Source organism: Nicotiana sylvestris, chromosome 9 (genome assembly GCF_000393655.2).
Source record: "Nicotiana sylvestris chromosome 9, ASM39365v2, whole genome shotgun sequence".
NCBI classification, from domain to species: Eukaryota; Viridiplantae; Streptophyta; class Magnoliopsida; order Solanales; family Solanaceae; genus Nicotiana; species Nicotiana sylvestris.
The window spans coordinates 17,557,126-17,573,333 of record NC_091065.1 but is presented as its reverse complement, the minus strand read 5'-3'; the positions used below and the strand labels follow the sequence as shown (position 1 = coordinate 17,573,333).

The window sequence follows — 16,208 nt, the reverse complement described above, 5'->3', positions numbered from 1 at the left end:
TTCTCCTGTGCTCGATTTTTGAGTTGTTCGATATGCCCATAGCACCTCGAGAAACATTTATCTCCATTTTACTTTTGCGTTTTCCAACTTCTTTTACAAGTTTTTAATGATGGTGTGTACTCGGTCTAGCCATTTGCACATGGGTGGTAGGGTGTTGACAGGATCTTTTTGATTTTATGATCCTCGAGGAACTTCGTTACTTTGCTCCCGATGAACTGCTTCTCATTATCACATGTTATCTCGGAGGGAATCCTGAATCGACACATGATATTGTCCTAGATGAAGTTAATGACTTCTTTTTCCCTTATCTTCTCAAAGGCCTATGCTTCCACCTATTTTTATAAGTAGTCAGTCATAAATAAAATAAATCTAGCTTTACCTGGTGCTGTCAACAGGGGTCCAACGATGTCCATCCCCCACTTCATGAACAACCATGGTGACAAGAATAAATGCATCTGTTCACCATGTTGGTGAATCATTGATGCAAATCTTTGGCATTTGTCGCATTTTCAGACGAATTCTTTGGTGTCCTTCTCCATGCTGTCCCAATAGTAGCTTGCTCTGATTACTTTTCGGACTAAGGAGTCAGTACTGGAGTGATTTCTGCAGGTGCCCTCGTGGATTTCTCAGAGCACGTAATTTGTGTCCCCCGGTCCCAGACATACTGCTAGGGCCCCATCAAAGGTTCTTCTAAATAGAGTTCTATTTTCATCGAGCGAGAACCGGGCTGCTTTGGTCCATAGAGCCCTCGACTCTTTTGGGTCTGTGGGTGGCTTTCCACTTTCCAGATAGTCGATATATTTATTTTTCCAATCCCATTTCAGGCTAGTGGAGTTGATCTCGGCATGGCCTTCTTGGATCACTAATTTGGATAGTTGAACAACAGCCCCATGGAGTATGTCATCTTCCTTGACTGATGATCCCAGGTTTGCGATGGCATCGACCTCGCTATTCTGCTCCCGAGCTATGTGGACCAGAGTCCATTCTTTGAAATGATACAATGTGACTTGAATTTTGTCTAAGTATCTTTGCATCCTGTCTTCCCGAACCTCAATGCTCCTATTTACCTGATTTACCATCAGAAGGGAATCACATTTTGCTTCGATTACTTCCGCTCCTAGGCCTTTGGCCAATTCCATACCTACAGTCATAGCCTCATACTCAGCTTCATTGTTAGTCAACCTTGCGGTTTTTATAGGTGGCTTCAGAACTATACCGAGCCCAAACCCTTTCATGTTCGAGGCACCATCAGTGAATAAGGTCCATACCCCTGAAGATGTGCCCATTTTCATCATGAGTTCTTTCTCCACCTCGGGCACGAGGGTGGGCGTAATGTCACCGACAAAATCTGCCAAAATTTGGGACTTGATAGCCGTTCGGGGTTGATACTTGATATCATACCCCCTGAGCTCGATGGCCCATTTGGCCAGTCGGCCTGATAATTTGGGCTTATGCAATATGCTTCGAAGAGGATATGTGTTAAAACAAAAACATGATGGCAAAGGAGACGAATATAGCTAAACAGCTGCAGCAGAAAGAACGAAAAGCCAAAAGTCAAGGTGCATAGCGGTCTTTTCAAGAATAATTTTCGAGATGCGCTTATCAATGCAAGAGCCAATTTTTCTAGGTTCAGATACCTGGTTTCAGCATTTCCCAAGGTCCAACTTACATAATAAACAAGGAATTTCATACCTTGCTCTTCTTGAACCAACACACCACTTAGAACTACCTCAAATACGGTCAGGTACAAATATAGCGTTTCACCCTCCTTTGGGTGTGGAGTAAAGGTGGGCTTGTTAGATATCACTTCAACTCCTCTAAGGCGCGTTAGCATTATGGATTATATTCGATGTTGTTTTTCTTTTTGAGCAAGGAGAAGAAGTGATGACTTATGTCTGATGACCTCGATATGAATCGGCCCAAGGCTGCTATCCGCTCGGTCAGCTGTTGTAGGACCTTCACATTGTTTACCACCGTGATTTCTTCGATGGCTTTGATTTTTTTGGGTTTGATCTCAATCCCCCTGTTTGACACCATGAAGCCTAAGAATTTGCCCGAACCCACTTTTAACGCACATTTCTCGGGATTGAGTTTCACGCTGTAGCTTCTGAGGATGTCGAATATTTCCCGCAAATGATTCAAATGGTCCTCTGCGCATAGGGACTTAACTAGCAAATCATCAATGTAAACTTCCATAGATTTTCCTATTTGATATTCGAACATTTTATTAACTAGGTGTTGGTACATGACTCCCACGTTTTTAGCCCGAAGGGCATAACATTGTAACAGTATATACCGTACTTCGTGATGAACGAAGTCTTCTCCCTATCCTCGAGGTTAATTTGGATTTGATTATACCCCGAGTAGGCATCGAGAAAGGTGAGGATCTCGTGGCCGGCCGTGGCATCGATCAGGCGGTAGATGTTGGGCAGCGGGAATGAATCTTTGGGGCACGCTTTATTCAAGTCTTTATAATCTACGCACATTCTTAACTTGTTCCCATTTGTGTGAACTACCACCACATTAGACAGCCATTCGAGATATTTTACCTCCATAATAGACCCTATTTTGAGGAGTTTTGTTACCTCATCCTTGATGAATGCGTGTTTTACCTCAGACTGAGGTCTTCTTTTTTGCTTCACCGATTTGAACCTGGGGTCGACACTTAGCCGATGGGTGGTTATTTCCGCTGGGATCCCTGTCATGTCTAAATGGGACCAAGCAAAGCAATCAATGTTATTAATAAGAAATTGAATGAGTTTTTTCCTGAGTTTGGGGGTTAGTCCTGTTCCTAGGTATACCTTCCGATCTGGGAGATGCTTGATCAAGGCAGCTTGCTCTAGTTCTTCAATCGTTGACTTTGTTGCATCCGATTATCCAGGGGCAATGAAGGTTCGGGGAGTGAAGAAGTCATCTTCATCGTCCTCGAAGGCCTGTTTGTTTACCGGCTCCTTCGAGGCGGAGGATATAGAAGTTGGTATCTTCTCATGAACCATGAACATCTCCTTCGCCGCATGTTGTTCCCCATATACCATTTTCCTGCAGTCTTTTGTTGGAAATTTCATCATATAATGAAGAGTTGATGGTACTACCCTCATATTGTGTATCCATGGTCTTTCAAGCAATGCATTATACCTCATGTCACCTTTGACGACGTGAAATTTGGTATCCTGAACTATATCGGACATGTTAATGGGGAGGGTGATCTCCCCTTTTATTGCTTCGACGGCCATGTTGAAGTCGTTGAGGACTCGGGAGGTAGGTATGATTTAGTCGAGCAGTCCGAGCTGTTCTACCACCTTTGGCCGAGCTACCTGGATCTACGAGTATACGTTAAACTTGAATGTTATTCAAGAGAAATGAAATTACCAGCGCATCGTTGTGTGGATGAGATAAGGTCTCGAAGTTCTCTTCGCTGAATACAAGGATGTCCTCGGTCATACGGCCCTGAATTTGCCCTTCTACTGCAGTGGAAATTTTTGTCTGCTTGATCATGGGTCTTGAGGAACATCGGTCCCTCCAATGATCATATGAATGATGTGCTGAGGTTTTTTTTTTCCGTTCCTCCCGTTTGTCTCTCTTTCTTTCAGGGCTGGAGCTTTCCGATCTCTCTGTTGGTTTTCTTGGTGTATACTCATATTAGTGTGGGATCTTATATCGATGTGTTGTGCATTGCGTGGGACCACATCCATTGGAATGGGTACTGGCGTGTACTTAGGGTTTTGTGGTGGCACACCGACGCTTGGAACAACTATACCATTCTCTCCATGGTCCTCAAGACCGTGGTTTCCATCTGCATTCACTAAGTTAGACATTTTGACCTGAAATCAAAGATTCTTGGGCAGGAAAAAATGTATAGAATAACTTGTGTTTTCAGTAAAACAACACAAAAACAATCACTATTATTTTTAGCCCCACGGCGGGCGCCAAACTGTTTACCTTGAAAATGGTAATTACAATTAGATTTGATTTTGTGGTTCTAAAAAAACTTGATCTACTTTAGTACCTGTTGTTAAGCAATAGATGTTAAGTGTGAGCTGAGAAAAAGAGATAAGAGCTTGAAGAGAATATGTTATGCAAACTGAATGACGGGGAATCGGGGCCTCGAGCTAGCCTACACCGAGCCTCGAGGTCGAGCTATACGCTAGCCTGGGGCTGACCGAGAGCTTCGAATTAAAATAGTGAAAGAACTGACACAAGGAATAAAAGCTCCACAAAAAGGATAGTTAATCAAAATAGCAATATCCCCAAATGAGAGGAAAAAAAACTCATATACAGAGCAAGCGGCAACTGTTCGCCTACTCTGAAGGCCAATTAATTCTAACTAGGCCATTATCACTTTTGGGGAAGTGTACCGGTGGGACCACCTCGGTCACTTCATGACCATTCCATATGAATGACGCCGTCATACAACGTTTGGGGGGCCAAGATTCCTATATTGATCTAGCCTCGAGATGGTGCCTGATCTCGAGGATCTCCATTACTATAACTATGGGCTCTAAGGAGCCATCGATATCATTCTGGCCTCGAGATGGTGCCCGATCTCGAGGGTCTTTATCAATATAAAAATAGGTTCTAAGGAGCCATCAACATCAATCTAGCCTCGAGATGGTGCCCGATCTCGAGGATCTCTATCACTACAAATGGGCTCTAAAAAAAAGCTAACAATCTAGCCTCGAGATGGTACCTGATCTCGAGGACTTCGGTTACTCCAAGTATGGGCTCCAAAGAGCCGACGTCAAAATTCAAAGATTGAATTTGCATGAGCACTGGAAAGTAAAATTTGAAGACATGAGGCAAAGAAGTCTTTTTACATTTCCTGAAATATATTTACAGAATATGTCTTTACAAAACTCTCCCGAAGGGCCCATACACAAAAGGAAGAGAAGAAGAAGCAGAGAGGACGACACAAGACTATTTATCACCTTCACTACCATCTGAATCACTTCCAGAATCCTCATCTGAAGTAGTTGAAGGTGTTGATTATTCCTCCAAGGTTCTGGCTTTCTCGATCTCAACAGAGAGATCGATGCCTTCGGCTCTTGCTTCCTCGAAGGCCTGCCTCCTAGCTTGTAGACGAGCATAAGCAACAGCCTGAGCCAGCTTCTGCTCGGCCTTTTCGGATATCTTCCTAGCTCGATCATTTGTAATGGCGGCATCTCTCTTGTACGAGGACACATATTCATCGGTCTCAGCCTTGCCCATAGATAATGCAGTGACTTCCTCCTGAGCACCTTGAAGAATACCCTGGGTCGAGGCTAACTCCCCTTGTAAAAGATCTTTCTCTGAGGTCATGACTTCATTTTGCCTCTTCAGCTCGAGGATCTCCGCGTCCATTGCTGCAACCTCTTCCTGAAGTTGCCCCACCAAGGCATCATTTTGCCCAATCTGCAAAGGCAAAACAAAATAGTGAGCATCAAGTTACAAGAATAAAGAGATGAACACGAGAATGCTGTGTTACCTACTCAGCAAAGCTGGTCCATTCCTGGTGGACTCCCTCCAGACTTGCCCAAAGCTCATACAACTCCTCTTCTTTTCGGGCAGAGGAAGCCTTCAACTCATTCTGCTTCGAGGTGAGCTTCTTGAGCTCCTCCGCACGGCACGAGAGCTCATCTTGAAGCTTTGAAAAGGTGTGGTCATACATTTTCTTGGCCTACAACAAAGAGATAGACATGGGCAAAAGTCTAAAGCACAAATGGTATGTCAAGAAATTCACGTGCTTCTGAAGCCTTTCAGCCTCTTCGAGAGCAACAGAGGCATCAAGATATGTATCCTCGTCGACACCGACGAAGTAGTCCTTGAATGTTTCATCCTCTCCAGAGAGTTCCCTGCATTGGTAGCACCCTGGTTCTGGGAATCCCTTATTTCCCCTGGAGAAAATGAAGGGCCTAATTTAAAGCCTCCCACGATATCAATTTCTATAAGTGTCTCTTCTCGACCCCAAATGATCTCGGATTCAGGCTCTCCGAGCTTGCCAGCCAAGGAGCACCAGCACAGACTATACCATGTCCGACTTGAGGCTCAGGGACTGTGTCCGAAACCTCCTCAAGGGTCTCCTCAGTATGAATTTGGTCTACATCGGCCGCCTCCACCTCAGCTGCCTTCTAACCGATAGCTCGTAGATCATCAGTACTCTGTCTTACCCTTTGTACCAGAGGGCGATCATCATCATCATCTTCACGAAGGGTGGCTTTAGCAGTCAAAGTCAAGACTATGGCATCAGTCTTAGGCTTGCGGACCTTGGTTTCTTTGATTATGGGGACTCGACCGATGCCTCCTTCTTCCTTTTTTTAACCTTGTAGGGTTTCGAGGTTTGTTCTTCCTCAGGAGGAGGCGGCCTCATCAACACGCCATCTCCTATTCCTGCACTGTCATGATGTATTATACTTACCACCACAAAGAATACTTATATGAAATTTGGCAATAGCAGCAAGAAGGGCTTACCATAGTTCTTAGCTTGCCACAGTGTCTTGGACAAATCACGCCAAAAGCGCTTACCACATGAAAAAATAGAGTCTAAACTTCTAATCCACCCTGGGAGGTCCTGGACCACACCGGGGAACCAAGCGGTGGCTACATAATCAAAAGAAAATCAATTCAGAAGAAGGATAAGGGACAGTAAAATGTGCTCGATGTAATAACATTTACGCTTCATGTTCTATTCCTCTGAGAATGGCATCCTATCGGCAGGGATGATGTCAGAGGTTCTCACTCTGACAAACCAGCTCATCCACCACCGGTCCTTGTCCTCATCAGTGTTAGCAAAGAATGTCTTGGCAGACCGATCATAAAGCTTGATTAAACCCCCTCGGAAGAGACGTGGATGTACAATCCGATTAAATGTTTGAGGGTGAAGGTCGACCCCTCGACCTGTTTGGAAAAATATCTGAGTATATAAACAATCCTCTAGAAAGAAGGATAGATCAGACAAAGTGTAACTCGATATTGATGGCAAAAGTCCAGAATCACCGGATCCACCGGTGGATAAGAAGAATCTACGGGGCCTAGAGTGAAAGGGTATGTGTATACACTGAGGAAGCCAGGTTTGTGTGTAACTATGCTTTCCTCAGCCATGGGGATATCTACTTGTACTGCCTCCTCCCATCGGCAGTCTACCTTTACTCTTTTTGTATCGGTCACCACACTGATGTACCGAGACATGGGCTCGCATCGGCTTGTTGTAGAAGGTGGGTTTTCGATGGTAAAATTGGAGATCGTATCGAAGTGGCCAGGGGTACATTGCTCAATACTTAGGGGAGTTTTTGGTTTTCCCTTGGATGGGCATGATGAAGAAGTTGTACCCTCTTTCTGAGGTACCGATTTTGAAGTTTTGGCCATGATTATAACTTGATTTCAAAGAAAAAAGATGAAGAAACAAGCACAAAAAGAAGTTAAATGCAGAAAGTTGTGAACTTAGCCCTAAAGACTTGAAGATGTTGTAAAAGAGTGAATGGCAAGACAAATTGAAGTATTTATAGAATCCATTTAGGCAGTGTTTTGGAAGCGAAAGAGTCGAGTCAATAGCGATTCATGGGCTTCTCGATAAACATGTTGATGGTGACCTCTACGCAACCTTTGAGTCATGGAATTTAATGCTCTGATGGGCTGAAGTCATAATTGGAGTATCGAGGAGGCAAAGATTCAAGACCGTTTCTTATCATTTCACTTTAAGAAATGCGGGGACTATTTGTATACGGCTAAAATCAGAGAGTCTGATTTTATGATTGTTATGACATTCCACAGCTCATCTTCAGAAGGCCCGAGGAACAGCTCGGGGTTGAATCCTAAGGGTTCCCAATGCCCGACCTCGGTGCAACATAAACCGATGACTATCTTGGATAAGCGGGAAATTCTCAAGGCGCGTGCTCAAAGCTGACAACGACTGCAACATAGTATAAGTCCGTACCACAACATTAAATAGATGTACCAGCTGTGTATCCTTGTAATAAATGCATATGTACTATGTTGGATTCCCCTTCCTATATAAAGGGGACCCTTGTCATTTTTTCACACATGATATATAATACAAGAACATTCTCTGCTTGCTAACTTAAACATTCTCCATTGTCTCTACTTTGATTTATTGCTTACATTTATTTCGTTTCATTGATTGTTCTTTATTTATTGTTCATCACTGATCCTAAAGAGCCATCATCAAGGCTCTCACAACTATTAGTCCTTCATCGGTCAGCCCCAGGCTAGCGTATAGCTCGACCTCGAGGTCCGGCGTAGGCTAGCTCGAGGCCCCGATTTCCCGCAATTCGGTTTGCATAACATATTATCTTCAAGCTCTTATCTCTTTTTCTTAGCTCCCACTTAGCATATATTGCTTAACAACTGGTACTAAAATAGATCACGTATTTTTAGAACCACAAAATCAAATCTAATTGTAATTACCATTTTTAAGGTAAACAAATATGTATTATCAACACATAAAACGTTGAATAGAGTAGATTTTTAGCATGAGAAGGAACGTTTAGAATGTTGTTTAAAAGAAGAGGCCTAGAAGCTGTAGGAATGGTAGAGGAACCGAGTTAATGGAGAGAAGGGTACCATCGCCAACCATAAACTTGAGAAGAACCACTGTAGGGAGCGTGGGAATTAAGGTTAGATGGATCATTTGTCATGCACGCAAATGCTCCAAAGTCCGAATTCCAAACCGTTGGTTGAACCTCCTCTAAAGTCATTGCAGCAAATGATTCAGGGATACTGTTTGCGACAAATGAGTGATTAAGGGATCATGAATAGCTTTTGATACTAAGATGAAATAGAAAGGTTGAATGGTAAAAACATGAGTTATACTCACTCTGTATTCATCTGTTTATATAGAGAATGATACAATATCATGTGTACATAAAAGATAAATATAAGGATAAAAGATAAGTACAAGGATAAATTTAAGTAGTCCTGCTACTATTAATAATACAACTAGATAACTCTAACATCCAATTTCTTGCTATTCACGTGTGACAAATCAAAGCTCCAAGTGCAACAACCACTATTTTCTTCTTGTATCTTTTCTAGTACATATTTTCCTTTGATCATAGCTATGCTTTGCATAATATCTCTTAGTTCTAGGTCTTGCCCCCAACCAATTGGAAAACTCTGCTAATGGTAGAAACTGATCCCGCTGGCCTCCAAAATTAATGACACAAGCTCTCGGCATATTCTCCAAGATCTGAATGGTACACTTGAATTGCCCGTCTGTCTAAAGGTGAAATGTCATACTTAACTCAACCTGCATGCCCAGCTCACACTGCACCACTCTCCAAAAATAGGATATAAACTGAGTGCCTCGATCCGAAAAGATAGACACAAGCACACTATGCAGGTAAACAATCTCTCTAAAATAAATACGAGCCAACTGCTCAAAGGTGTAGGAAGTCATAAACAAACTAAAATTTGCATACTGGTAAGTCTATCCACAATGACCCACACATTATACAATCTCCTCTAGGCTTGTGGCAACCCAACCAAAATATCCATAGTGATATAGTGCCACTTTCACTTCGGTATATCTAACCTCTGAAGCAAACCATTTGGTCTCTGTTCCTCATACTTGACCTTCTGATAGTTCAAACTCCATGCAACATGGTTAATAATGTCCTTCTTCATCCTTCTCCCACAATAATGCTGCTTAAAATTATGATACATCTTCGTAGTACCTAGGTGAATAGAATACCACAAATTGTGAGCCTCCTTAAGAATCAACTCCCTCAAGCCATCCACCTTAGGAACACAGATCCAACCTTAAAGCCTCAACACCCCATCATCTCCAATAGTAACCTTCTTGGTACACCTTGATGTATTGTGTCCTTAAGGACAAGAAAGTGGGAATCATCATACTAGTGCGCTTTAATGCGCTCAAACAAAGACGATTGTGACACAACACAAGCAAGTATCCTACTGGGCTCCAAGATATCCAACCTCACAAATTTGTTGACCAAAGCCTGAACATCCACAACTAACGGTCTCTCAACAACCGAATAAATGTCAAACTCTCCATGCTCTCCACCTTTCAACACAAGGCGTCAGCTACTATATTAGCTTCTTCGAATAATAAAGAATGGTCATATCATAGTCCTTCAGCAGCTCCAACCATCTCCGCTGCCTCAAACTGAAATCTTTCTATTTAACGAATACTGGAGACTCAGGTGATATGTATATACCTAAGAAGTCGGGGTGTACAAAGGAAACCGACAAACCGCAATAAATCGATAATCCAAATCAAACCGAGAAAAAAAACCCGACTATGGTTTGGTGTTGGAAAAAAAACCCGACCATAATTGGTTTGGCTTGATTTTAACTAAAAAAAGTGAGACCGAACCAAACTAACCCGACATTACATGTATAGAATTTTTAAATATATTTAATACATAAAAATATTTATTGTAATATAGTTTATAAATATTTCTTAAACAATTTCATAATTTTATCTTTTAGCGTATTATTTTAAATGTCATGACCCAATTTTTCTTAGTAGGATATCGTAACGGAACCTAGTCTCTAAGACTAGGTAAGCCTAACAAACACGCGGAATAACTGAAATAATAATTTAAAATCTCAAAACATTTAACAACTATATAGAAAAAAATCTGCAACTCCACATGTACAACTCCCAAAATTCGTTGAAATATAAGTCACAAGCTCTAGAAATAGTATTGAACACTCCTATACATAACTGCCTATAAAGATGTAAAGAAATAAGAAAGAATAGGATAAAAGGGGACTCCTATAACGACCCGACTGGTCGTATTGAGAAAATGCGCCCAATTTGGTAGTTTGAGGTGAAGAGTAGCTTCACATTATGTGTATAAACTTGTGTGCATGGTTGGATTCAGTTTTCAGATGAATCGGAGTCGAATTAGAAAGAAGGAATATAGTTCTAGAAGCTTAAGCGGAGAGAATTTGACCGGAATTTGACTTTTGAGTAAACGGCTCCAGAATGAGTTTTGAATGATGTCAGTAGCTTCGTATAGTGATTTTAGACTAGGGCGTGTGTTCGAATTTGGGTTTGGAGGTCCGTAGGGTAATTTGTGGCATTTTGGTGCAAGTTGGAAAAAGTTGAAGTTTGGAAAATGGAAAGGTTTGACCCATAGTTGACTTTTATGTTATCGAAGTCAGAATGCAATTCTGAAAGTTGGAACAGCTCCGTTATGTCATTTGGGACTTGCCTGCAAAATTTAGTATCGTTTGGAGTTGATTTGATATGGTTCGGATGCTTGGTTGCAATTCTAGAGGTTCTTGAAGTTCATAGTGATTTTCATCCGTTTGGGCATCTGATTCGTGGTATTAGCGATGTTTGAAGTTATTTGAGAGTGGGTCTATGTTCGTATGATGTTATGGGAGGTATTGGTACATTTGGTTGAGGTTTCGGGGGTCTCGGATGAGTTTCGGGGTGAGTTTTGAGCTAGTTCGGACATTTCGTCACTCGGAAGTTGTTACGGATCGTGGGGGGGGGGGGGGGCTGCGGACAGCAGTAACTCATCACCCTAGAAGCCAAAAGGACCGCTGTTACCAGTGATATTTGGCTGCAGCAGTGGAAATTTTGCTGTAGCAGAAAATGGTCTGTGGTCCGTGGTAAGGAAGAATCTGCAGGTTCACTGGTCTGACTTCGGAAGCCTATATCTTTTGATCTACAAGGATTTTTAAGATAATTCAAATAATGAAAGTTTTAGCCTTTGTGTCTAGTTTCCAGAAAAGTAAAGAAATCACAATTTAGACATCTGTAGAGAAAGTTATGGCCAAAATACTAAAGCATGTCTTTGCAGTCAACATTTTCCGCTGTAGCGATGGATTTACCGCGGTCAGCAGTGGTTTTTACGCGGTCAGCGGTGATGGAAATCTGGGAGGTGATTCTACTCGGATTTGGCTAAAATACATGAATTTATCATTGAATTAATCATTTGATTCGTGATTTGGGATGGAATTTGGGAAAAATTGTAAAATCTTTCAAAAATGTAAAATGATGATTTGAAGGACCAAATGGTATCGGAATTGGATAATTTTTGTATGGGTGAACATGTATCGGAATGGGTATTCGGTTTTCATAAATTTTGTCGTGTTCTGAGGTGCGGTCCCGAGGAGTTGACTTTTGTTGACCTTTTGCAAATTGTATAACAATCATAGTTTTGTTAATTGGGTTCTTAGTTCCTTATGTTCATTATGTGCAAAGTATTCCATCATGCTTGAGTTTCCTAATTGATTAAATTACCTCTATATGCTTCATATGATGTTGCTAGCTTTCCTCTAATTCTTACGTGTTACTTGGCCCCTAATTGTCTTAATTGAAGTGATTGCCTTCCTTATTGTTTTGGTACTTCTTTATTGTGAGTTCTTCTATGACTTCGTGCAAATGTGATACATGTCCATTTGTTGTGGTTACTGGTGCAGTAATCACGTGCTTATTAGGTCTTGTTGTTTTATTAAGGTTAGTGTGCTTCTTGGTTTTTTCGTGACCCTTATTATGTACTATTCATGCTTAGTATGATGATTATGATATTGTCTCCCTTGTCGGGATGTTGTTGTTATACTTTTGTTCCATCTCCGGGATTTTTTTATGCTTGATGTTGAATTTTATATTGGGATCGGGTTGCATACCGCAACAGTATTATATGAAATGGGATTGGGTTGCATGCCGCAACAGTATTATATGAAATGAGATCAGGTTACACGCCGCAACAGTATTATATGAAATGGGATCGGGTTGCACGCTGCAACGGTATTATATGAAATGAGATCGGTTTGCACACCGCAACGGTATTATATGAAATGGGATCGGGTTGCACGCTGCAACGGTATTATATGAAATAGGATCGGGTTGCACGCCGCAACGGTATTATATGTTTAAATTCCTTTATTGCAGTGATCCTTTGTGTTGGAACCTACAATGTTTTCAATACCTCGCCGTATTTATATATATACATATTTTTTCAATACTTCAAATTTCAATAATTGTTTCATCTTAAATTCAATTAGTTTCTCAATTATATTTCCTTAAACCGGCTGAAGTTGTATTTTACTTAAAAAGGAATTTCTAATAAGTTTTAAGTTATTAACTCCCATGTTAAAGGTAATAATTCATTCGATGTTGTATTTTAATTAAAAGGAGTACTTTCTTTACTCAAATGATTTCTAAAAATAACTTCACCTTTTCTCATTGATTTTCCTAATTAGTTTAGAAATGTAATGTACTTTATATTATATAAATGAGACGTGCTGAACATCTTGAGTGCATTTGTACAGGAATTATGTAGTGTATAACATGTGGATTTTGTTGTTGAAAGTGAGATGGAAAATATGTGGGCACAAGGTGCCATATGTGCTGAAGGTTTGGAAGTTGAGATTATGATATGAGAAACTGAGGATTGAGATTGTTGAGATTGTGTATTTGACATGATGTGATCGATTGAGTTGGAATTACCTTCTTTATTTGAATACATTCTTACTTGTCTCTGTCCCTCTTATGTCAATGCTGATTTACTTGGTTATCTGATTTAGTTGGTTATCTTAGTTATGTAGTTATCATTCGTTACTACCCATGTTCTCCCTTTATTGTCCATACTGTTTGTATTTTGATTTTTCTCCACTGTTGATAGTACCTCATTAACTTTATCTTGATATTTTATTATCATATCCAGTTCATTTCATTTGACCAGTATGTGTATTGACTGTTCCTCGTCACTACCCGACCGAGGTTAGTCTTGATACTTACTGGGCACCGCCGTGGTGTGCTTATACTACACTTTTGTACATTTTTTTGTCTACAGATCCAGGTATTGACCGATTGTAGTTGTGCGGGTCGTCGCGGTGGAGACTCACGGTAACCTGTTTCTACATTCGCAAGCCTCGGAGTCACCTTCGTTTGTATTTACGTTCCATTGATTCCTTCTCATTCTGGAACAATGTTGTATTTATTTTGTATAACTACTCTTAGAAAGGCTTATGACTTGTACCACCGGTTTGGGGAATTTTAATTTGTTTAGAGTAATTTAATTTAAAGTTAGTAAATGTTATTTTAGTTTATGTTAGGCTTACCTAGCTTAGAGACTAGGTGCCATCACGACTCCTTCGTAGGGATTTTTAGGTCGTGACAAGTTGGTATCAGAGCTCTAGGTGCTACGAGTCACAAGCAAGTTTAGTAGAGTCTTGCGGATCGGTACAAAGACATCTGTACTTATCTTTGAGAAGCTACAGAACTGTTAGAAAATTCCACTTCTTTCATTCCTTATCATGCGATATTGATTCAGCTCGAAGTATATAACTTATGTTCCTCTACATCCACTCGTGTGTGATATTATGCTCTCAGTGTCTGCTATGCGCCAGTGGTTCGTGATGCTGAAAATGGGCTACGAAGGAGTCAGGGATGCTCAAGCATTGTCTCAACGTATCATCTAGATTGGAGATATAAAGGTATTGAGAGACTATTTAGTTGATTAGATGGAGGCGCAGCGGAAGCGTGGTGGGTGTTTATTGAGGATAGTTGGCAGTATTGGAGTACCTTGTGATTTGTGTTGTACGAGCTATGAAGGTTAGCTCTGTAGATCATCAGACGTTGTTTTCTATGGCTTCGCGCCAAGTGGAGGAGTCCATCAGTAGCATTCATATTGCAGAGTCAGATTTATATCAGTTTTAGCCTGAGGTATGTGTATATGTAGTATTGGTAGGTTCCCAGATTTGGGGTATGACCAGGGTCTGAGGTCTTGCACGAGATGATGTTGTGGCTTACAATATTTCTACGTCAATAATGGATATACATTTCAACATTAAGGGGAGTCGGAGGAACAACTTCAGATTCACAGGAGGTCTATTCAGTGTGGGTATTGTTGTTGCGGCGGAACGAGGTGCTTCAGAGTAAATGCAGTAGTTTATGAGCTTCTGGCTACGTGGTTCATGTTAGGATCATCTATATTTGGGACTTTGATTGGGATTATTACATATATACTATATGAAGGAAATGGGTCAGCCCTCTAGTGTTGGGTCAACATAGCGATAAGTAATTGGTCCTTGAAATAGGAATTCTCTACTGGCATTTGTGTCAGCACTCTTGGATTGGACGGTTTATGTGATTCGGTTGAGTTGGGAAGGTGTGGTCCTGATGGCCTAGTGCGTGCGGGCATATCTCGGAGGGTTCTCGATGGTTTGGCAATGGCTTGAGTTGGCTGTCTACAATGGACACAAGGAATATGTGGTACATTGTAGCTTCCCCCTGAATAGGTATCAGAAATTAATAGAGAGTTGACCTTGTTGGCTATCATGTGTGAAGAATGTGCATTTTTTTGGAAAGGACTTTGAGTTTCGGTTTGCGGGTGCGTGGCTAGTAGCATGGTGATTACTGCGTTTTGAGGCTTTCGAGGTTCATGTTTTGTTACGCGGCCATAAATTTTATTTTGGTGCCTCAGCAGAATGATAGGATGTGAGCGAGATATCAGCTATTTGATTTGCGTAGTTGAGTCGGGTATGTAAAATTTTGGTATTCCTAATGTTTGGGGCTAGATGCCCTCATATATGGACTATTTCCTGTTTGCGGATTTTGAAGAAATGTTGAGAATGAGATAGTTAATAGCATGAATTATTGATAGGTCGCTGTGGATTTTTGGAAAGGATATTTACCTATTTGGAAAATACTCAGGATTTGGGTTGGGGGCTATGTGAAAGCTCAATGAGAATATGTATCTTGTACCAGGTTAAGTTTGTGTGCTCATGTGAGATTGTCATTTTGGTTATGTTATCAGGCAGAATGGACATTTTTGGTGCCTCTAGCCTGTGTTATGTGATAGTCTTTTATATTGTTAGGCGGTAAGTTTGTATTATTATTCCCCGCGCATGCTAAATTTCGGCTCAGGCCTTATGGCGATGCAGGTGAGATAGCCCTCGTGGTGTTAATTTGCTCATTGCACCGCAGTTGTACTTGTTTCTTTTATGTCTTATTACTTCTATTCACTTTTTCCCACAGTTTTATTTGTTCGCTTTATTGTACTTGATATCAATATTCATATGATAAGTTAGCCCGAGCATTTTGGCTCGATGAGTATTTAGGAGCAGGCTGCATGCTGCAGCGGATGTTATGTGGGATACCCTTTCCTTATGTTTATCTGGTGTCGTGTTTTCCCTCTATGGGACGAATTAAAAAAAACAAGTATTATACTTTTGTTGTTACACATGTTGTACTTGCTAGATAATTCTTATACTTTGCTTTCCTTTATTTG

At 41.0% G+C, this 16,208-nt stretch overlaps 1 protein-coding gene across 1 annotated transcript; it reads right to left on the bottom strand.

Annotated features, from left to right (window-relative positions):
* Positions 1 to 626: 626 nt before the first annotated feature.
* On the bottom strand, positions 627 to 1,286 carry LOC138877278 (uncharacterized). Its single transcript, XM_070156874.1, has one exon. The coding sequence runs from the start codon at positions 1,284 to 1,286 to the stop codon at positions 627 to 629; it is 660 nt and encodes a 219-aa protein (XP_070012975.1).
* Positions 1,287 to 16,208: the final 14,922 nt, after the last annotated feature.

Excerpts from the sequence above, each read along its gene's own strand:
- LOC138877278 (XM_070156874.1), bottom strand. The coding sequence starts at position 1,286 with ATGGGCACATCTTCAGGGGTATGGACCTTATTCACTGATGGTGCCTCG.